The sequence below is a fragment of the Scomber japonicus genome, chromosome 15, assembly GCF_027409825.1.
Source record: "Scomber japonicus isolate fScoJap1 chromosome 15, fScoJap1.pri, whole genome shotgun sequence".
In the NCBI taxonomy this organism is placed as follows: domain Eukaryota; kingdom Metazoa; phylum Chordata; class Actinopteri; order Scombriformes; family Scombridae; genus Scomber; species Scomber japonicus.
The window spans coordinates 18,791,774-18,815,010 of NC_070592.1; the positions used below are offsets into that span (position 1 = coordinate 18,791,774).

General features: G+C 39.6%; 3 protein-coding genes across 3 annotated transcripts; all 3 read left to right on the plus strand.

The window, feature by feature from the left end:
- Positions 1-882: 882 nt before the first annotated feature.
- On the plus strand, positions 883-3,155 carry LOC128373914 (4-galactosyl-N-acetylglucosaminide 3-alpha-L-fucosyltransferase 9-like). Its single transcript, XM_053334110.1, has 3 exons — positions 883-900; positions 2,304-2,419; positions 2,768-3,155. Exons 1-3 carry the CDS (start codon positions 883-885, stop codon positions 3,153-3,155), a joined length of 522 nt encoding a protein of 173 aa, XP_053190085.1.
- A 2,417-nt stretch (positions 3,156-5,572) lies between these two features.
- On the plus strand, positions 5,573-14,117 carry LOC128374161 (transmembrane protein 196). Its single transcript, XM_053334430.1, has 5 exons — positions 5,573-5,737; positions 8,897-8,953; positions 13,084-13,219; positions 13,839-13,957; positions 14,046-14,117. The coding sequence occupies exons 1-5, from the start codon at positions 5,573-5,575 to the stop codon at positions 14,115-14,117; spliced, it is 549 nt and encodes a 182-aa protein (XP_053190405.1).
- A 2,936-nt stretch (positions 14,118-17,053) lies between these two features.
- On the plus strand, positions 17,054-22,666 carry polr1f (RNA polymerase I subunit F). The gene is made up of 4 exons (XM_053334415.1): positions 17,054-17,347; positions 19,287-19,428; positions 19,534-19,742; positions 21,668-22,666. The coding sequence occupies exons 1-4, from the start codon at positions 17,058-17,060 to the stop codon at positions 22,164-22,166; spliced, it is 1,140 nt and encodes a 379-aa protein (XP_053190390.1). The 5' UTR covers positions 17,054-17,057; the 3' UTR covers positions 22,167-22,666.
- The last annotated feature ends 571 nt before the right edge of the window (positions 22,667-23,237 follow it).

The following is a 23,237-nucleotide window of genomic DNA, read 5'->3' on the forward strand; positions in this document are numbered from 1 at the left end:
ATTCTGTCTGTGACACAAGAACATTATGTTTAAAATAATCAGGATGAACTGACTAAAATGACTAGCTGGAACCTGGTTAAGCTGCAAGTTTTCTTGGATCTTTTGAGAAGTTATCCACTGTTTTAGATGTTAGAGAGTCAGATGAGAATATCGACAAGGCAATACAGCCAGCAGTCTTTTAGCCGAAGTTATCATTAAGATTGCAAGCAGGGATAAACAACTAGTGTGGCTAGAAATACAAATAGTCCAGAACCCCCTGCAAAAACATAAGTTATCATTTTTTAACTTTGTTATTTTTTGTATAGTTTAAATAAACATGATATAACATAACTACAAAGCTGAGATAAGCATCTACTATAGTCTATAGATAACAGACTGTTGGTGACTATCTTCTCATCTTACTAACAGCAAGACTAGACTAAACTGTTCCCTCAAATATTAATGTGTGTATTGCATCTGTTGTTGGTTTTATCCTCAGCATTGTCAATATTTATCAAAAATGCGACACTCACTGGTTTAGTAATAACTAATAAAAGCTTTTCTGAGTCAAATGTAATAGTAGAGAAAAAACAATAAAGGATTTGGATTAGAGCAGGAGCGATTATAGGTGACTAATTTATTAGCTGATTGACAGAAATAGAAACTGTTTTGATGATGAGTACATTTTTAAAGCAAAAATGCCCGAATTCACTGGTTCCAGCTTCTAAAATATGATTACATTTTCTGTTTTTTTTCTTCTATGATCTTAATGAACGGTGGACTGTTGATTAAAAAACAAACAAATATAAAAACAAGCAATTTGTAAATGTGAATTTGGGGTTTGACATGGTATATGAAGTTGAACTTGTATCATTGTATGACCCATTTTTAATGATGAAGTGAATGAAGGGCAGTGATAGAGTAAGCTAGAGGGGGGACATATGGTGATATAATTTTATTTTTCGAAATGTGAAAAATAAAATTGACTATGACTAAAAAAGATTAAACCGACTGTGATGGTAATAATCACATTAGTTGTATGGATCACTGTAGGTAAAGAGTGCATTTGTGAACACAGCTTCTTTTTTTTGGCGGGGGAAATTTCTCAGGCCTAACACCTGTGTAATAATCTCCACTTTGATCAGAGGTGTTTGCAGAAAATTAATCTGCCGTGCTGTCACTTGCTGCCTGTCTTTGCATTGTTCACATGATCCAGCATAACTGGCTGAGATGGAGACAAACATGCTTGTGACATTTTGTGTCCAGTGTTTGCTGTTCATTTTTTATGTCAAATGTTCATTCATGCTTTCTTGTGTTATTTTGACTGACACTACTACTACTACTACTACTCAGTGGAGGTAAAAGATCTGTGTTGGAGCTGATGAAGTGGATGGTGATGCAAATAGATTGAGTTAAAAAATTAACATTACTTCTGGTAATTTTACTATTAATTTTAGTTTTTTGAATTAGGGATATTTGTATTGACCAGAAAGAAGATGATAAATAAAAACTGTGACGGTGAACAAATACACAACAAAAATCAGTAGTTGTAAAATTAAATTTTTGTTCTGACAAATCAGTTATGTTAATAAGTAAATGGAACATCAGTCGAATGTCACATTTGAAGATCTTAACCCTTGTACCCTACAAAGGATGTGAAAAGTAAAAAAGAACTCTTGATTTATTTCCACTGTCAGACCTGTGTGGTTTCTCACTTTGGATCCTGGAGAAATCTTACACATTCACCTACCAAGAAGCAGTATAATTTCAGTTTCCAAGGAACAAGCAAGTATTCTGACCAATTTTCTACCTCATTTACACCCAGCTGCTTTTGGAAATCAAACATTATCCCTGCCAGAACTCCCTATTTGGATCCAAATAAACATTATATTGTCATTAGGCGTTTTAGGAAAAATGTGGTTATACTGTTTTTTAGACATTCAGATTATAAATTCTTAAAAATCTTCAATTTCACAGTTAGTTCAGACACTTAAAAGTGCATGTGATACCCTTTATGGGATATTAATATTGACATGATGCCAATAATCTGCTGAGGAAATGTGTTGCCAATGATAAGGGATTCTTCTTTCCTTGCAGATTTAATATGGCCTCCCACCCACATTCTTTGCATTTTACGAGTCACCCTGACAGTGATTCCCACGCTAGCTGGATTCATAGACCTGTTTTTAATGTACTATAAGTCATTTCCATCTCCAAAATGTCATCCTCCCCTGGCTCATTGAGATCAGCTGATAAAGCAGACTAATTTTCACAGCACATCAGTGATTACAAAACAGCCAAACAGCCCTGCAGCCACATAACAGACTGACAAGCTAATTGTGCTACCGTGGTTCTGGCCTGAAAACAAAAGGTTTGATTTTGAGGACTGTGAGAAGATTTTCAGTAATTATAACTGCCACTTTACAGATGACAGAGCTTTGTGCTCCCAAGTTCAGGAAGTTTTGATTTCACAGGGCTACCCAAGATGACCTCTCCATCCAGATTTCAGAGCAGGATCTGGTTTAATATGGATACTCCACAAGCAACACATGCAGGATACCAGGTACTCAAGGCCTTTTTAATCCATACAAGTTACAGGAAGCATGCAGATATCCATGTTTGTTGGCAACTGACTGTCTAGAAGAACACAAATGGAGATTTTGTGCTGCCTATGAAGGAATGCTTGCTTTGTTTGATTGTGGAGAGATCAGGAGAGAGTTACATCTACTTTCGAAAGCTTTCAAAACACATCCACATTGATGTTTTTAACAGCTCCTGCACCATTGAGGGGTGAGAGCTATTTCCTGACCATTAGCAGCTGCAAATTCTACCTTTCCTTTGAGAATTCAATTCACAGAGATTACATTACTGAAACATTCAGTGGACCTCTTACAGCTGGCATTATGCCTATAATGTTCGGCCTGCCAAGAAGTAACTATGAGGATTTTGCCCCAGGTACTTCCTTTCTACATGTGAATGAGTTTCCTGATACCAGAAGACTGGCTGAGTTCTCTCTGGGGGTGGATAAGGATAATGAGGCTTTTATGAGGTACTTTAAATTATGCAGGTTCTTAAATTGTGAGTTTGTACACACTATCTGCCAGGACAATGACCATGTGGGTATAACTAAGGATCACAGAGCGGTGCCTGATGTGTACAAGTGGTTCTTTCCATGACGTTTTTATCGATCTCCCCTTCCTCTGCAAGTAGCCTATTAAACAAATTGGCATCTTCAGTATGCTAAAATGTCCTCATTATTGTATTGTCTGTAAAAAAAAAATGCAACTGTTGTCTCTAAACAAATACTGATAAAAATCTTCTGATGAAAGACGTATAGGAAATCATGTACTGTGGTTAATTGATGATGGAGATGAATATTCACTATGTATGAATGAGCAAACCTTTCCAACTATAGAACTTCAGACCAAAGTCTAAACATATCTTTATATGCCGATACAAAGAAGAAATTATGACTTGGAGTCTAGCTGTGGTTGTTGCCTTGACATCTATAAAATAGAGATAAAAATATATCCACAGGGAAGAGCTGAAAGCTGAGAAACATATTTAGAATTCATCTACCTCATTTCAGATGAGTCATGTTTCAAAACTGTTAAAGTTTGCTGGCGTTTTTAAAGTGACATAAAAGATTATGTTTTTCTTGGAGCATTGGGGCTTGAAATGTAGACAGAGCTGTAATAAAATGCTCAAACTAAGTCATCATATGCCCTTTATGAACATTAAAGGGACAGTTCACCTAAATTACTAAAAACACAAATATTTTCATACTTGGCACACACAGATTTTATGGTTTTACTGGTTTTTTCGCCAAGCAGATATTTTCATTTGCAGAGTGTGTTCTGTGGCTTACTGAGAAACAAGGACACTGTGTCTGGAATGAGACACTGCTTTAATATATTTCTATCTGTCTAATCTGTTTACCTCCACTGTGTTAGATGGACGTCTCAAAATAAAGTCAAATTCAACCAAAACTAGTGTTAGGTATGCTAATTCCTAAGATGACTTTTCCTATATTGATGTTGAAGTTTAGTCTGGAGCTTCATGCATAATTTTACTTTTCTAAATATATTTACATCCACACAGGCACGTAATCATGCAAACAAAGAAGGTGGGTGATACATTTTTACACAAAAAGAGAAACTTTCACTCTTCTCTCTCTAAAATTATTTTGTCAAATTTAAGCATAATCTGCAGTCTCACAGTAAAACATACATGGCTTATAGTATTACATTCTGAGACACATGCTCCTTGTTTTACCCGGGGACACCACTGAGTCATTAACTCCCAACCGGCTTGAATATTTATGAGGCCAAGTAAGGATTATACAGCCAATGATTGTGATCTAATTTGGTGTCATTAAATTAATATAATTAACATAAAGACTTCCTGTGTTTCAGCCCGGGAAACAGCATGAAAGCTCTACATATTCTTATAAGCTACTTAAGGTTGTAACGTTCTTGCAGGTAGAAGAGATGAGATGATTCTGAAGGAATGTCACTGCTCTGAGAGGTGCAGTATGCAATTCAGTTAAAAGTTCACAGTTAAAACTTTGGAACAGTATGTCTAAATTGCAACAATTATAACAACAATCTTGTATATTTCTGTGTGTGTGTGTGTGTGTGTGTGTGTGTGTGTGTGTGTGTGTGTGTGTGTGTGTGTGTGTGTGTGTGTGTGTGTGTGTGTGTGTGTGTGTGTGTGTGTGTGTGTGTGTGTGTGTGTGTGTGTGTGTGTGTGTTATCAATCCAAGCTGCCCTGATATAGTCATTCCTGATACATAAAATCTGTGTGTGCCGTTGACAGGATTTTAAGGAATAATGCAAAAACATGAATTTAGTTTTCATGTACCATATCTGGAGAAAACTCCCAAAATGTGCTCCAACTCTTAGCTCTTATAAATAGAAACTACACAGGAGTACTACTTGGAATAATTATCTTGCACTCTGACAGCATTGTAATGTCTGAGTTGTATCCCACTTTTATTGTGTTCTTTTGTAAAGCACTTGTAAGTGTCCTGCTGCTGAAAGGTGCTTTAAATCTCTTCACTTTTCTTTTTAGCCAGTGACACACTATCTCACACATACTTTGAATTGATTGAACCTAGACGTTGGGTTGGGCTCATTTAATTCCTGCCTATATCATTTAAATTCTTCCACATGACCTCGGTATTTATAAAGTACTGGCTACGGCTCTGGATTGCGCGTGTGTGTGCGTGCGCGTGCCTTCATTTATTGAGTGTGCACGCGCGCGTGTGTGTATTTGCTGTGTTGCTTAAGTACCTTGGACAGCGCTAGGCGGCACACACGCCTCTGCAAACGGAGGAACTTCAGCTGACGCTCTCATCACAATAATATCCAACTGCAAAGCCAGCCCTCTGCCTGCTGCAGTTTATACTTTTCTAATCTCTCAGGGTCATTTTACTCTTTTGACTCTACTTGGACCTACTTGTTTGGATAAAATCCTATTTTCATGTCGGGTATGAGTCAATAGAGCTGCGCCGCCCTCGGAACACCGAGAAGCGGACTCCTCTCGCCCTCTGTCCGCCTCCTGCTGGACCTGGAGAGATGCCCGGGGCAGGATGTGCTCCAGCCGTAAGATCCTGTGGAGTTTGCTCCTTCTGTCCTTGGTGGAGGTGGGCCTGGGTGTGGCGAGTATCGTCCTGGGAGCCGTGGGCATCAGCTGGGTCCGGGGAGAGCACAAGCCGCAGCAGGGCGACGCTTCTCCGGTGTGGAGCGGACTCTGTGTACGTCCTGGGAACAACTCTTATCCTTATTTTCACCCCCTTAATTACCCCCCGCCCCCCCCCCCCCCTACCTTTTATTTACCCCCAGAAAGGTTAAGTAGACTATCTCCAGGAATGTAGTGAAGGGCACAGACACAGTTTAGACTCAGCATCAGTCTTTCTTATCCTCCTTTGTAAGGAATGTTTTGTGATTCTTTAGGAGTGAGGCTGCACACCTTTGTATAAAATGAAATAAAGACATGTGGGCAAAGATCTGTAGAAGGAAATTAATGCCTGATTCTACTTTTAAGTGAGGATAATGGTAGTTTTCATATGATCTTTGTCAGATTAGGTTGTCAGGTTATTAGTATAATGGCAGAAGTTGTGTTGTAATACACCTATCTGTTAACATGAAGTGGCTTCTTTTGGTTTGGTTGATGATTTCATTCAGTGACATTATAAGTTTGGATTTGGTCAAATATTTGAAAAACACTGAACATTCTCCTAAAAAGTTATTTTTTTCCTAAATGTAGGACTTGTCTATGTTTCAATTGTTAGCTATTTAAATTTGTGTTCATATTGGTAATTGTTCCCCCCAATATTAATCACTAAGTGGATGTGGCTTGTCCAACTTTTTATATTTAACATCCTCCTAGTGTTAAGATCTGTGGTTGAGACTAAAACATTGTGCTTACATTTGGATTGAAGACCTCTATGTGTTTCCTATTAGATGCCAGAGAGTCCACTAGATGCCTCAGTGCTGGAGCTGAAGATCAGTTTCATTAATTCATGCTTCAATTGTTCCTCAGAGGTGGTGAGGGTCAAAGCTTTTACTAGCAATCATCCTCTCTCTCTTCTAAATATGTCTCCTCCTGTTACTGTGCCACTTTAAGCCTTGTTGACTTGATTTTGCTGCTGCACAATGAAAAGTTGAGTTTCTGACGTTTTTAGTGTCGATACAGTATATAACCTTGAATCACCTGAGTGAGACTTTATTGTGACTGTTGGCCCAGCTGGAAAAAACACATTCTGACTGAGAATTACTGTAAGTGCCCTACAGTTCAGACAATATGAGTCATAAAGAAACATCTATACATTTTGAGTATCTAAAAGATTCCTATAGTGTGTGTAAATGTGTGGGTGTGCAAAAAAACAGAAAGAGGGAGAAAGGGATACGTATGGGCTGCATCCTTCAAAACATGTGCAGGTGAAACGTGTGTACTTGCACAGCAGACAAAGCTGATATGCAATGTGACGTCTTAGTGTTCAACCTCACAGCTGTTGAACGCTGTCTGCTGAGTCAGCTTTTGTCTCATGATCACTCAAAGGTTTACATCTGATGTCATTAAGACTGACTGGCTGTTGCCCTTAAAGTAGATTGAATGTCAAATGTTAATTGCAGTCACAGTTCTACATTGTTTCCAACTAATTAAATGTTCAAGATTTTGGGATGATAGATGTACTGTCCTGCAGAAGCAAAAAAAATGATCATCATTCATTTCCTGCATTTTTCAGTACATGTCCATGGCTTCAGCTCAAGTTATGAAACATTATGTTTACTCATGAAATAAATCAAGTCTGTGCTGAGTTCATTGAAGAGTTATTATTTAAAACTTTTGTCTGTTTCAGGGCAAAAGGCGTTTGTCTGAACAGACTTTTTGAGACTATAATATCCAAACAAAAGGACCAATCATAATTTGAATAAATGCATCCTTAAAAATGTGAAAGTAACCAAACTTAGTGAAATCCTGGAAGCAGATAGACCCTCAAGGTGTACATTATTTACATATGTTACAAATATGAATTAAAGGGCAAAAAAATATTTATTTTTCTTTATCTATAGGTACTAGACTATTTAAGTGATACTCAGGGAATCAAAACCTCATTTTTGTACTAAAACTTAGTTTTGTGTCTTAAAGTCCAACTGATACTGATAACTGATTTTTTACGGTATAACACATGTCCTCTTTGTTCCTTAGAGAAAAAAACTTTCACAAAAAGGGACAAATGTATATTTTATATTTTGAGGTCTCTTTTCCCCCCTATCATTGCATTAACTCATCAGACTATTGTTAAGTCTTTGTCTACTTAAATAGAGCTTTTATACAGCAAATACAATTGCTTCATTTACCATCCTGCTTCACAAAAAAAGACCACAGATTCTGAACAACAACCCACATGAGCACTCCTACCAAAGCCTTCTTACACATTAGGACACATCTTGTCCTGTACCCTACAAGCATTCACTGGTGAAAAATAGCACCACTAATGTCAGTTAGCAGGCTAAATCACTAATTAGCTGCTCAGCTGCTCAGCTGCAGCACACTAAACAGCATGGCACCTGCAAATGTCACTTCGGCCCAGTTGGAGGCCGTTGTGGTCCTTACTCTTCGATGCCATGTCTAACAATACGCTGTCTGCTCATGGCTTGTATGCTTGTTTACTTTGTATGTAGTTCCCCTGCCGGGCTCAGCCTGCCAACTGCTGCCAACACAGACATCTCCAGCCACCCAGAGCAAAAAGAATATTTCCCAAGAACCTTTTTTCGTCCTCTTAATCATAAAATACAACTATTATATTTTTTCTTTTAAAAAGCCACTGACATGAAATGTAAATGATTTAGGTTTTAGATGGACAAATTAAATGTAAGTTTCAAGATCTTTAAAAATGTCTAATAAAGTATTGTCAAATTAGAACATTGATACTGAGATTGTAAACACACACACACACGTACACACACGTACACACACATACACACACGCACACACACACACACACACACATATATATACACACACACACACACACACACACTCTCTACTGCTTGCAACTCAGCAAAACACGCAGCATGCAGCTCATTCTGCTGTCTCACTTGTATGCTCGCTCTGCCAGCAGAATACACCACCGTGCTGTTCCAGTTTAGTCTGACTCACTGACATCTAGGACATTATGGCTTCCTGCTAGAAACCCACAATGACACGCTCCTTGTTTTAGGGGGAGAAAATTGCATCATATCTGAATAACAAGAGTGTAAACAATACATTCACCCTTCCAGTTGTCAGGAAGGTGGTGGATGGTGTGGAGTACATTTTATATAGTGTCTTAACCAGTAATTTTCTCAGTGACAAATTCACTTTTGAGACTGTTCAATGACTCATGTGTTGTTCTCTCTCTTTACAGTTTCTGGTCTGTGGGATGTGTGGGGTGCTGTGCGCTCGAAAGAGGACAGGACTTATTGTAAGTACTTGTACATCCTTGGTTTGGTTGTTGCTCCTAAGAACCAGTAATCTGTTCTTAATCTTTTCCTATGAAGCATATTCCTGCTGCAACAGACAGGAAGAACACTCCAGTAATGTGACACAAGCTGAATTTAAATAGGAACATAAAATGATAGGGAATTTCTGTCACTTATCGTGTATTCTGCTATGATGTTGGATATCTAAGTTAAACTTGGTCAAAGGTCCAAAACTTGAAATTGAATGTAAAAATGCTCCCTACAAGTCAAAAGGCAGGGCTTCAGCCTGCTCTGAGTACTGTGTTTGCTAAGTTACCTCTACTTCCTCTTCCTTTGTTTTGTGATCAACTGTTTTTATTCAATGTTTCCACCATTTTATATAACAAAATGAAAGGACATTACAGTACAAACAAACATCCCCTTGAAGGGGAACCACGCCTACATCCAGAGTGTCCAAATGGTTTTTCTGAAAGGTCCAAGAGGCACAATTAATTAGAAATCATCCGAAGTCCAAACATAATAAAAAACAAAAGCAGAAACAACAGAAACAAAGCAAACAAACTTCCAAACTGTTCAGTAATCCCTCCCAGATCGTAGACATGAGCATTAGAAGTCCCCACCTGGGCGCTGACCCCCCCTCAATACACCCGTCCTCCCACCCCTACTCTCTACTTCCTCTTCCTGAAGACGCCAAATCATTCACACATGCCCACAAATGGCTTTCCATTTGGTACTGTTTGTTGCCTGTTCTGTCAGTTGTTAACATTGTTCATTTTCATAGTTCAGATCAGAACAGGGCTCAAACATATACGGATGTATGTTAGAAGTTTCCATTTTGAGTAAAGAATGAGTAAATGAAGTAAAATCCTACTACTACTGTTTATTTACATCAACTCCAGAACCGCTGAATGTCTGCTGAGGGTCAGCTTCCGAAAGCTAAGCAATCAGAACATAGTGGGCTGTCTGCAACGTCCTGTATCAGACAGCGGCTGAGTCAGAAAATAGGCTGAACTGACTAAACTGCATAAAGGAATAGTATAATTTGAAAAAAAAAAGTAAAAAAAAAATAACCCACTTCCACCCCCTTATCAGAGACTCCCACCCCCTTATCAGGGGATCTTTAGGGGAAGGTAGCAAGTCAGCAGTATATGCCACATAGAAATGGTATACATCATCTGAAAGTTGGGAACCTGGAGATTAACTTGAGATGCAGCTCGGCACTGTATCAAATTAATGTAGTAGTAATGTTTAGGGGCCTAATCAAATTTTGAAAGTTTAGAGTGTATAAGGTTTAGAGTATTATGATGGAAGTATATAATTGCCATTAATTATGTCTCACAACTTGTTGTAGCAATTTTTGGGCAACTGCCATTTGTTTTTTTAAATCCCCCCAAAATACCACATTAAGACACCAAGACCTTGAGGAACACAATAGAAAAATCCATGCTGTGGCGAGCACTTCTGTTCTGGAAATTGCTCTGAAACTCCCTTATTGTCAGTTCCAGGAAGCCATACATCATCTGAATGCCTGAGGTCTCTAGTTTGTGACTGTAAAGCTTAATGAGTATGTGATTACCCTAGCAGTCACAATAGGCCATGTTATACAGTGAGGTTAAGTTTATACAATTGTGAAGACTGTTTAGGGATCCCAATACGCAGAAATATTCAAATAAAACATTTTTAGAATAGGCAAAAATAACTGATTTATACTACATGGAAAAACACTGCGTGGTTTTTGCCCCAAACTGCATAAGATTAGCATAAAGTGGGCATATATGTAAGCAGAAGACTCATGGGTATCCATGGAGCCCATTTTCATTCAGATATCCTGAGGTGAGAGGTCAAAGGACCCCTTTGAAATTGACCGTGCCAGTTTATTTCCTCACTAAAATTTGGTTTAACTTTGGAGTGCTATTTAGTCCCCTTCCCAACAAGCTAGCATGAAATGGTACCAATGGACATCTTGTGTCATCTAATTTCATATAATAACTCTTTCTTCATTGTCGCTTTAAAACAAACCTTTAAATTCACTACAGCCTCTGATAGATAGCAATGTTAGCCGAGGACACCAGCTTCCTCGGGTAGTGGTAGACTGTATCATTTCATGCTCTTCAGAAAGTGTCCACCCCCACAATTAAAAATTAGTATTTAGTGGAAGTCAGACATTACTTCATCTCTGTCTCTGTCTCTGTCTCTCTCTCTCTCTCTCTCTCTCTCTCTCTCTCTCTCTCTCTCTCTCCCCCTCTTCTTCTCTGTTCTGGTTGAAATCCCTCGCTCTTGGTGATGCTGACCTCAAACAAACTTGATGAGATGAAGTGAGACAAAACACTGAGTGGTGGGGTTTGAGTGCCAATTAATTGCATTAATGCTTTAATCCATGTTATCAAGATCTATTTCCAGTTGACTGGAACAAAGACAACTGGAAACATAATTCAGACACTACATTTTCCATTTTGTGAGGCAAGAGAGCCTTTGAGACACACCCAAATTAATCTTGATTATTATATACAGAAAATGGGCCATTAGCTCTATGTTTCTGAATTGAAAGATTTGTTGATAACCCAAAATATATGAAAACACTAGAGAATAGTATCACATTTTAGTCACACACAGTAGTTATTTGAATATGTACTTTCAAGTGTACGTATCGATATCACATAGCCTTGAGGATGCAAATGTATCACCTCTGTATCATGAATACTGACCACACACACAAGGCATGTTTACCCCTGGAAGTTACAAGTAAGGACAGTCTAACCCTGTTGAATACTCAAAAGTGTGTGTGTGTGTGTGTGTGTATATGTGCATGTGTGTGTTGTCCTCTGAACAGGTGCACACAATGTGTTCTGAAAGAGACATCTGAGGAAACCAGAGGAGACAAGCAGTCACCTCTCCTCCTCTCTTTCTGTCGTTCTTTCTGTCTTTTTCACTCAGTGGATGCTTCGCTCTCTCTCACTGTCTCTGAGCCCTCGTGTTTCTCTCTGACTGTCTGTCTATCTGTCTCTCTCCTGCAGGGAGAGTACTAATGACGGATCAATGTCAGCACAATCTGCTGTAACAGAGACTTCCCTCAACCTTTGTCTCCCATCTCACCCTATCTGTCCCCACCTATCGTCTCTTTCTCGATTTCTTTCCTGTTTTCATCGCTCTCATCCATCTCTCTGCCTTCTCGGCTCAATCTCATCCTCCCACTCGTTTTGGTGCTCTAACCCTCTCCATCTTACTCTGCTCATCTCTTTCCATCCCCTCTCTCCTTGTCTGCCTGTGGGGTGATTATTGCATTAGGTTGGTTTGGCTCCGGACTCATGCCAGCTGCACTCCACACTTCACAGGGTAATGACTGAAATTGGAGATGCCCTTTTCCATGCGGTTAGAGGCACTAAAGGCATCTGTACTGGGAGCAATGAAAGAAAACCTGCACTGTCGACACAGTACACATACACACACACGCACACACACACACACCCACACACATACTTGCATACACAATCAGCAGAGAGTTGTATTGAATAAACTGGATTATATTATTCTGATTACAAAGTAACAGTATTTCAATCATTTTCCCATTTGGAAAAATGTTATTCTCATACTGAGATTGAATTTTCCAGTTGCTGCCTACAATTCAAATAATCTGCGATTTATGATTTATTACAGGCTGAGAGTAAAATCTTGCCAACCTTCTAACACACAGTCAAGATACACACACACACACACACACACACACACACACACACACACACACACACACACACACACACACACACACACACACACACACACACACATTCATATACGCCGCATGAGTGATGCAAGCATATTTACAAGCTGTGCAATATTTCTGGATAAGATAGTCAGCTTTGAGAGCGATCCAATTTTCTAATAGGAAATGAGATTTATTTTGTCTGATACACATTACTCATTGCAGCAGGAGCCATCCTAAACAGCAGAATAATGGAGATGGAAGCTCAATTGTAGTTTGTATATATCCCATTTCATCACATTTTGTCAGTTTGTTTACAGATTTGTGGACGGGATATCAATTTTTGCATTTGCATTAACACAACCCCCCCCACCCCCACCCCACCCTACCCCACCCCACCTCTCTCTCTCTCTCTCTCTCTCTGTCTCTCAGATGATCCTGTTTTCAGCGTGCTGTATCTGCGGTCTGATCGGCGGTATCCTCAACTTCCAGTTTGTTCGTGCGCTGAGCAAACGACCTGATTCCATGCGCTCTATCCACCTGGCTGCCATGACTCTGGCCTGTCTGGGTAAACATTAAATTAGACAACACTGCATTATGTGATTCAATGCAACACAAAAGGATTTCACCCTGACCTCTCCAGAGCTCAAAATCAAACTCCACCATGATTTTTCTTCTGGGTCTCCCCTAAAATAATTTCCTCAGAGAGTATGTCATACTAAAGATAGTTTAGCACACTCATTCATCCCATCAACTCCATCTCTACTAAGAAATATGTTCTGCTTATTGTTATGTCATTCAGACTCATTTGAGCTTCACTGTGCAGAATGATGTTCTGTGTGTACACTAAAAGGCTGTTTTCACATGCATCTACTGAAGGTTAAAAGTTTAAGATGAGCATGATTTTAAATTAGTTTTGAAGCCAGTCACGGTCCATTTTGCATCTTACACACCTGAGAAACACTGAGAATGGGTTTTTCGGTGACATAGCAAATATCTTGTGTCCAGGAGTTAAACATATGCATTTTCACACACTCAGCATGTTTTAATAAGGGAGAAGGCAGATGTATATTTTTGCTTGTTTCGTTTCATTTAATTAGTATATAAAACATATCTGAAGGGACTATGAAAATAAAGAATTCTTCTATTGTTTTTCCAACTGGTTTCCCTTTTCCTGTCCTGTCCAGGCATCTCCTCCTGTACATTATCCACATGGCTGACCTGTCGTCTAGCTAGCTCTGAGCAGCAGAGGATGTTCCTGGAAAGGGAACACTCGCTTCACCATTCGCACGAGATGACAGAGAAGGTAGGAAACAGCAGCAGGACAGAACTTCATATCAGAGTCAAAAAGGCTTAAAAGTCCACAGAAATATGTTTATATGTGTGCTTAACAGGAGATCCTGGACAACTCCAGTAACGGCATCCCTCAAATTTCCTACAATGGACACACCACCGTATCGCCATGATGTGACACTACCACCACCAAAGGCGACTTGGACACACTGAAACAGAGACAGTATATGAATTGCTTGCTGTCTGCAGACAAATACAGCATGTACTTCTGCGGCTGCAGCATATAACCATATCCTGACTGTCGCCAGAGCAAGACCAACATTTGGACAACAAAAGGGAGGCGTTTGTGTTTTGAAAAATTATGCAGACATGGGTTCAAACCCCCTCTGATCAACTCAAACCAAAGCCAGGATGGAGAGCCGCCGTTTTGGTGACAATTCAGGTGACAAACATCTGACATCTTACATCATTTGACCTTTAAACTAATGAGCAGAACAGGATAGATTTTATCCATCAGATGCCTCAAAGTGATGAGCACAGACCAAGCATGCAGCTGATCCACTTGTTTTGAAGAGCTACTGCTATTTCAGTCTTGATGTCCTCTCTTCCCCGCCCCTCTCTCTCTCTCTCTTCTTGTTATGGGTTTATGGAATGCAGATCTTGAGATCAGTAAACTGTATAGTATATCATCTGATAATGGAATGCTTTGACATGAAAATACAGTGATGCGCAATGTACTGTATATCATGCTTGTATATCAGGACTCTAGACGTATCTATAAATCAAACATATTTTTTATAAAAGCTTCTTATAAAAGTGAATTCAATTAAAGTATGACTAATCTGAATGATGGTCAACATGGATTATTTCAGTGATGTCGATAATATCTTTCATTGTAGCTAGTTTTTGAGAGATTAATTCACACACACGGAGTGAGCAGTAAGATGAGTTTGATCCCAAAAGATTAAGCCCATTTCATCATACTGAAATACACTAAATACACTAAATGTTTATCTTTTGATAAATGCATGCTGTTAATCTTAAAACCAAGTGTACAATATGACGCACTGTCAACATAATCAGTGTGAAGCTGGATTTAGGAAGTCACGACATCCCTGTGTGATGTCAGCTTAACATAGTGATGCCTTTGGCTCTGTTCATTCTCATCATAAAGTTACACGATGCAGTAAATCTATTTTATAGCAACTTTCAAACCTGGATATTAAGTGCTTCACAAAGCAAAAGCTGCAATAAAAAACAATCATACATATGCTTATGTGCATGCACAGACACACACACAGATGTGACCTCTTATGAAGATATACAATTGCTCTGACAACATCACGCTGCTCAATAGCTCATTACAGTGTTTGCCGCTGGGAGCTCTTGCTGACTAAGAAACCACGTCACTATTTATCACTGTGACAACAGACTGGAGTGCGCCATGAAGCCCCAGAGAGCAGAAGATCTGCACACTGCCTGTTTCTGTGGATGTGTGTGTGTGTGTGTGTGTGTGTGTGTGTGTGTGTGTGTGTGTGTGTGTGTGTGTGTGTGTGTTTGTGTAGTCCAGGTATTCCTCATGAGCAAGATGAGGACAAAAGAATGTAAATCTTTTTAAACAGTCATGTTGTGGGGACTCCCTCCCTTATGGGGACAAAAGGTAAGTCCCCGTAAATATGAATAATTACCTTTAGGTTCAAGACTCGGTTTAAAGTGAAAGAAAGTTTAGGCTTGGGGTTAGGCATGTACGGTTAAATGAATGTTGTGTCCTCTGAAGTGTTGGAAACATCATCACTTCGGAGACTGACTGTGTGTGTGTGTGTGAAACACTGAATCGTGTGACCTCCTGCGGTGCTGCTCTGTCAGAAAACAGTAACACTAGAATATCTACAATATTTAATGCGTGCGTGCGTGTGTGTGTGTGTGCATGTGTGTGTCTGTTTGTGTGTGTGTGCATGTGTGTGTGTGTGTGTGTGTGTGTGTGTGTGTGTGTGCATTCTTTGCACTAACTGACACCTCAGGTCACCCTAATGATCTTAATGTGCTATTGCAGGTAAGAACAGGATACAGAATCGATGAATGTCTCTTGATGAACAGCTTTACAGCATTCTTGTCAGGCTAGTCAGACCTGACCTGAAGTGTATATAACAAAGGGCATGTGAATAGTTTTTATTAAGTAAGTAAGAACTCAAGGATAACATCATCATAACATAAAGAGATAGAGAGAGAAATTTGACACCGAAAAGACAGTGACTTGATTTGACTGATTTGGATAAATGAAGCCTGATGTTAGCTTCAAATTAACATTTAAATATAAAAGAAGGGCTGTGGATTATGTCCCCCATCACTTACATTGAACGTCCATTATAAAAAGATACTTTACTAACCAGTATGAACAGGAAGAATGATTACAGCAAGAAAAACATATGTCAATGTTCATTTGATCACCCAATTATTGTTTTTGGAAAAAATGTGAACCTATCCTTTAAATCTAGATATTCACACAGGGTCCCTCTTCTAGACAGGCTCTTAAATCAGGTAATAAAACAGAGTTAACCTGAAAGCCCTTATCATGTCTGTAAACACTGTGCTTTAGTAATGCATATTCCAATATTCTCAAACAAAATTACAATGAATTGTGTAACCACAAGCCAATAGTGAATATGGGGCTTTGGGGGCTTCCTGAGGTTCTGAGGCCCCTGAGATGCACCTGTTTTCCCATCTTTTTGATATTTGAAATTTGAATTTTACACCTATTACATTGTCATATTTTGAGAAACATATGTGTTACCACATGCAACTACATGCAACATATATATTAATGCACTAGGCAGAGAGTAAAAACATGTTTTCTGTTAATAACAGGAGTTTGCTTTTATTATTTTGCTTGACTCAACAGTTAAAGAAAAATGCATGTAAATATAGCAGTAATTTATGTGGTTAAAAATACATCTAGGGCTTTAACTTAAATACTTGTTTGAATTGTCAGCTGTCATCCCACCTCCTGACCAGCAGGAGGAGACATAAACAATTGTTTTCAATATCTACCAAAGGATTAGCGCTCCTCAGAGCGGAAGTAGGTTGTTGTTTGTCTTCCGGTCCTCTTGGACAGCATGGCGAACTTAGAGCATGTTGAAGGCGACCCAAAACACGTGAAAATGTCTAGCGAAATCCCCGCTGCTTGCGCCGAAGAGCAGCTGGCCGGAGTGTCCTCTAAGCCGGACACAGATGCGGGCGCGGTCCCGTCGTTCGCCGCCGCCTCCGAGCTGCTATCAGCGCCGTACTCGTGTCTGGTCATGAACACGCATCGGAGACACATCGCCCTGCCACCCATGTACCTGAACAAGAAGAAGACAGGAATAAAGGAGGAGCTGGAGGCCGAGCTGCTCAAGTTCTCAGAGAGGTAACACAAAAACAAACATTCTGTCCACACAGCTTCATCTGCGCTGTCCAACCTGCTGCTGTGCAGCGCACGACACCACCCCCCATTAAAGTCCACAAACACACTAATAAAACTGTGTCAATCATTTCTATCGTCATGCTAAGCCTCTATTTAATATATGTGTTTGTCACCTGCTTTGAAACGGACGGTCAACCTCGTGGAAGCGCATTAAACGCAGGAGTAGATCCATTATCGGACACAGAATCTAAGTAAATAAGTAAATTGTAAGTCAGTCAGCATGCACATAATCAGGACTCATGACGCTGAAACTGAGGCAGCAAAATTGTATTCAGTATTAATTAATTTTATGATTTACATTTGTGTTTTCCAGTTATTTTCCAGTCTACGGTGTAAAAGACCAAATGGGGTACCCAGAAGTAGGATTGGTAACCAGTGGTTAAAGTTAGTCAGTGTCTTCTGGAGAAGGATTGCTCAATACACATTTGATCAGATTCAGGGTGTATCTACTCACAGTCCATTATTTGTCCATTGTGTGCATGTGCTAAAAAATCCATTGTTCATACACAGCACTGGCTCTGTAAATGAGAAACACAAAAAGTGGCTTAGACTGAACCATTACTCCAACCAGTCAGCAGCAGGGCACGCTCATGCTTGTGCACAGGACAGGCGGAAGTCATCAGGACAGCTGTCTGCGTGAGGACCTGACAGTCTCCCATCTCCAGCTCTTGTTGAATGGTGGTAGAGACTATGGCCTATTTAGAAACAAAGTGTTTTATTACAGCACAGAGGCGCTTCCGTTTTATTAAATGTATCAAACATCATTTAATCCCAGACAGTCTCATGGAGACCCCCACACGTTTTTATGTTCTTTTGTCGTGTTAAGTGAAGTGTAATCTTAGCAGGCAGTTTTTTAAGTCACACAAATATCCCGTTCTATATATGTCTTTGAACTAATTAACTGTATCACCAAATCAATAAATACAAACACAGTTGTGTGCACCTGAGGAGCCGGCATGCAAAATATTTAGGTTCAGTACATTTTTGCTGTCAGTGAGTCTGGTGAAAGCAGTTAGTCCAGCTGCTGTTCTCTCAGCTCTGCAGGAGCTCCAGCTGACAGACGGCTGCTTCTGTGGACAGTGACGCTGAATTCAGGTCAGAGAGGTGGAGAGTGTGAGTGAACCGTTATGCTCACATGGGACGAATTTTTTCCAGTTGTCATGAAGTGTGAGAGGGACAGAAATTACTCTACAGCTGACGGATTGCACCGAATTCTGCCATATTTCTCTTGTGGTCGTTGCCTTGGCAATGCAAGTCCATTTGAAATAATATGTATTCATATTTTGATTCATGAATAAATAGCTTGGTCCAAAAAATGCCATAAAATTCTGACAAGACTATTACAGTCAAGAGCCCAAGGTGATGTCTTCAAATGGTTTATCTCACAGTAACAGTTGAAAACCAGTTATATAAAGAAGAGAAAAGCAGTAAGCCTATTTGAGAAGCTTCAACTGGTAACGGTTCTGAAGTGAATCTCTCTGCATCTCACAGTAATCAGAGTTTATAATCATGTGGCTCTTCTAGACTTTCCAAATATTATCAGACCGAGTGGTTTAAATTCTGATAGTGAGACAAGTCAAAACAATGTATCCACTATTTTACAGCCCCAGCAGTAGAGACGGAGTATGCTACAGGGGAGCCTATGTCGTAAGTGTAATGTAGACAGTATAATCACTTTCATTGCCAGAGTCCTGCACTCCAGATTTAGGTGTCAGATGACATCATGACCTGCTTTCTTTTGTATCTGTGTGCAAGTATTTGTATTGGTGTTAAAATTGAGCTGATGCGACACCCAGAAAAATGTTCCATAGCATGAATTTCAATATTAAACTATTTTAGCTCCTGCCAAGCTAACTCAACTTGACCCGTTTTTCTCTTGCAGTCTGAAGGGAGTTCCTTTAGCTTATGACAACATCAAGATAGTTGAGCAGCATGGACACATTTACGATGACAGCGGCTACATCCACATGGACATAGAGGCCAGCTTTATTGTATTTCAGCCCAAAAAAGGACAGACACTGTTGGTGAGATTTGATTTACATTTACAGACACATCAGATTTTTGTAAAACCTCTCGCCTGCCTGCATCATGGTCAAGTCATTTAATGTTTACTTTGTTTCTCTTCACAGGGTAAGGTGAATAAACTAAGTGTAAGCCACGTGGGCTGCCTGGTGCACGGCTGCTTCAATGCCAGCATTCCCAAACCCAACCTAGTCTCTGTGGAGACCTGGAGGGACGCAGGGCCGAGGATCGGCACTGAGATAGAGATTGAGGTTACCACACTCGATGCTGACACTGCGGGGGTCCTGCTGATCAGAGGAAGGCTGGACAGAACCAAGTAAGTGTGCAGTGGGGTGTGTGTGTGTGTGTTTGTGTGTCAGTGTGCCAGTGTGCAGTGGGATCTGAGCCATCCCTGCAAGCATAGCAAATTATTTATTGATTTACTAAAGGTCTGCGTGTGTAAAAACGTGTGCAAACTTAACATCACCAACAAAAAATATATAAGCTGATCTACTAACGCAGCGCACTGAGGTTTGCATCTTTCAACTGTGCAAGATAATATGCACTGTCCATTTAGTACGTTTGCCATAATGAATATGTAATATGAGGTGTTTTAACCCCAGTGTGCAAAATACAGGGAGGAGAAAATGCAAATATGTTATTTAGCACACGCATTGTGATTTACCAAACCTGAAGGTCATTTTTCTGATGCTAACTGCGTCTATAAATCATAAGTTTTGAAGGGCACAGATGACTTCTGTTACTGTGGAGACGAGGAGATGGAGGCACAATGACAGAATACACACAGGATGGAGATTTTCCACCCGTGTTAATATGTTGGAGTGGAATATTTTTGGTTTTACTAACAGCATTGACTTTGTCACAAATACTCTCTCATGTCAGTTTTTCTGGCAATATTTTTTTTTTTTATAACTCAATATATTTGTTAACTTCTTCCACTAGAACCTGATCACATATCATTTTGCGCTTGCAGCTTTCTGCTCATTCAAACTCTCCATTCAGACACACAAAACCCTCAGTTAAATACTGCTGTCTGCACCCTGTTGCAACTGTTTTCATTTACACAGTTATTCTTAGTAGATCATGCAATCTATTGCACTTTACACGCAATTTAGTACCCATTTGGATCTTAGTAAATCAGGCCCATGAAGTTTCAAGCTTCAGTCAGTACTGAAATGGTTGAACAATGGGAATACACCAAAAACTCTACCACTAGGGATTCTGATGAAGTGATCAAATAGCTTTCATCAAAAGATGGTCAAAAATGGTTAGTTGCGTTCAGGACAAGCATAAAATATGAAGTAGATAAACAGCAATATATTGCATAACAACCACAACCTTTAAATCATAAGACGAGTTAAATTTCCCCAATTTGGGGATTATTTTCAAAAATATTAACTTGTGTTTTTTGAAAGCTTCGGCTTAAATGGCAGGAGAAAGAATTATGACACAGTAAAGGTGGTTTTTAAGGGATTTTAACTGCAGTTGAAAAAATGACCATCAGTCTAACCTGGAATCATTTGTAATAATACTGAATGACAAACTTACGATGTGTGTAATCAAGTAGGGGTGGGCAATATTACGTAAAATCAATAGCATAATTAATAATCATCTTTACCTCAGTAACACTTAATAAACACAGTACACAGTGGAGCTCTTATTAGGTATTTGTACTGAAAAATAAAGATAAAATCTCAGATCATGACTTGTTCATATTTATTACTACATTCAGTAGTTAAGAATACAGGTATTTGTTTACTAGAACAGGAAATTCAAACTAAGATATGGCTCTCTAACATATTTTGTGAATGTCATATCTTTATCTCATTTTCTTATTAGCCAGGTCTTTTAGAGTGACCTTTTTAATGGCTGTGTACCAGACACGCTGCCCCAGCCTCCAGAATGTGGTCAGCATGTACAGGGGGAGACAACTTCACTGGTTTAGATTCAGGCAGCAAAGTTTGGGGTTAACCCCGTCAACGTATTCAGCTGCTGGTAAACAACATTATGGAATTTGCTCGGTTGTTGAAGAGCTGTAGCATTATTTTACTAACAGACTGTAGCACACACTGATTATTTTTTGTTCAGAGTTGTCTCCTTTTGTTGTTGGATATTCTTTGAGCGTTACACTTTTCTGAAGCAGATAGTTTTGTGATGTAGAAACTGACTTTTCTGGGATTCAAAGTGTTCAGGATGTAGTTAAACCCATGATTGACTTTTCCGTTTGTCTGTGTGTCTCAGGGTCCAGGAGCTGCTGGCTATGGGTGAGAGCTCAGAATCGACCCTCCCTGCAGACCAGCAAGAGCCGCCAGACACAGAACCTGCCCCGGAACCCACCAAGGAGTCTCCTGAAGACACTCCCAAGAAAAAGAAGAATAAGAAGAAAGACAAAGTCAAAGAAGAAGAGAGAGAAGAGGAAGTGGCAGTAACACCCTCCTGCCAGCCGGACGGTAACACGACATTAGAGCTGAATGGAACAACAGACAAAGATGCAAACGGCAACGAAGCCGGCGAGAAAAAGAAGAAGAAAAAGAAGAAGGAGAAGCAGCTGAAAGAAGAAGCAGAGGAGGTGGAGCTCTCTCCTTTGGAGATCCACGGCAGCGACTCCAGCGGTTACCATAGCGACAAAGCAAACAAGAAAAGAAAACATGAAACTGGTAGCGACGTCACATCAGGTTTTAGTGAAGAATCGGAACCACCAAAGTCCAAGAAAAAGAGGAAAATCGAGCAGTTTGCCTAAAAATAGTGTTTATGTCTGGAAAGCAAGTTAATTGTGTACAAAATGTGATGTGATGACAAAGATATTTAATCACAACCGTGGTTCTGGAGGAATATACTCACGTGCCTTAGTGATTAAACATTTTAATCAAGTAAGATTTCTGTCACATGGTTGGTTCTTCCATGAAAATCATTTAACCAGAGGATCAGACATGTAGATGAGAGGAGAGCAGAACATTTCACAGATCAGGACTCACTTAATTGTGATTCCCTTACTTTGCCTGATGGGGGAGCACAACTGCTTCACAATACCACACTTGGACATAAGACGAGTGAGACCTTGTCTACACTTTCTTCTGTTTATTATTGAGGGTCAAATGCTAGACTAGTGAGACAAACTCAATTTAAGAAAGATATTCTGTTCTCTCTTGTGCCTCCATTCAGTCCTGAGGATTGCCTCAATGGAAGGAAGGAAAAACATTTTCACAGCAAATGTTCAGTATTCATGAAATGCGTCCTGTCCAGTCAGGAATGATTTGTTCTGCATGGACAGTTTTCACAGAAAGGTGTGTCATTTTCATTTGACTGAGAGCCACTGAAATGGAAATTAAATATATATATTTTGGCATGTTTGTACTGCTTCCATTTTTTTCTTCTTTAGAAATGTGTGGGGTCTCTGAAATCTTGAAAAAGTTTGGGAACATATTACATTGCTTTGATTTGTGGGAAAATATATTCTTGTAATAACATAATAGCAAGAATGGATGTTTTCATGCCGAACTTTCACAGCTAGCTCTTTTATTCTGACCAGTGGGTGTCAAGTGATAAAGTGCTGAGAGACAGCCTAAATATCTTTTGTGTTTTCTTTACCCCCACTTCCACACATACACACACACACCCACACACACACACACAAATCCTGCCTTTCAGTGGGGAGTCTAATTAGTTGTGAGGTGCTAAGAGTTGAAGAGCTTATCGGGAGCTGCCCAAAGAGGACAGATAAGAAGCTGCAATTAACTCGGCTCATCTTCTGTCACACCTGATCCTATATTTCTGTCACTGAGATCAGTATGTCTATTTTAATTGTTAGTGT

Excerpts from the sequence above, each read along its gene's own strand:
- LOC128373914 (XM_053334110.1), top strand. Across the intron at positions 2,420-2,767 it reads TTTACAGATGACAGAGCTTT|GGGTGAGAGCTATTTCCTGA; the intron begins GTGCTCCCAAGT and ends TGCACCATTGAG.
- LOC128374161 (XM_053334430.1), top strand. The coding sequence starts at position 5,573 with ATGTGCTCCAGCCGTAAGATCCTGTGGAGTTTGCTCCTTCTGTCCTTG. Across the intron at positions 5,738-8,896 it reads CGGTGTGGAGCGGACTCTGT|TTTCTGGTCTGTGGGATGTG; the intron begins GTACGTCCTGGG and ends CTCTCTTTACAG. Across the intron at positions 13,220-13,838 it reads CATGACTCTGGCCTGTCTGG|GCATCTCCTCCTGTACATTA; the intron begins GTAAACATTAAA and ends TGTCCTGTCCAG.
- polr1f (XM_053334415.1), top strand. The coding sequence starts at position 17,058 with ATGGCGAACTTAGAGCATGTTGAAGGCGACCCAAAACACGTGAAAATG. Across the intron at positions 17,348-19,286 it reads CTGCTCAAGTTCTCAGAGAG|TCTGAAGGGAGTTCCTTTAG; the intron begins GTAACACAAAAA and ends TTTCTCTTGCAG. Across the intron at positions 19,429-19,533 it reads AAAAAGGACAGACACTGTTG|GGTAAGGTGAATAAACTAAG; the intron begins GTGAGATTTGAT and ends TTCTCTTCACAG.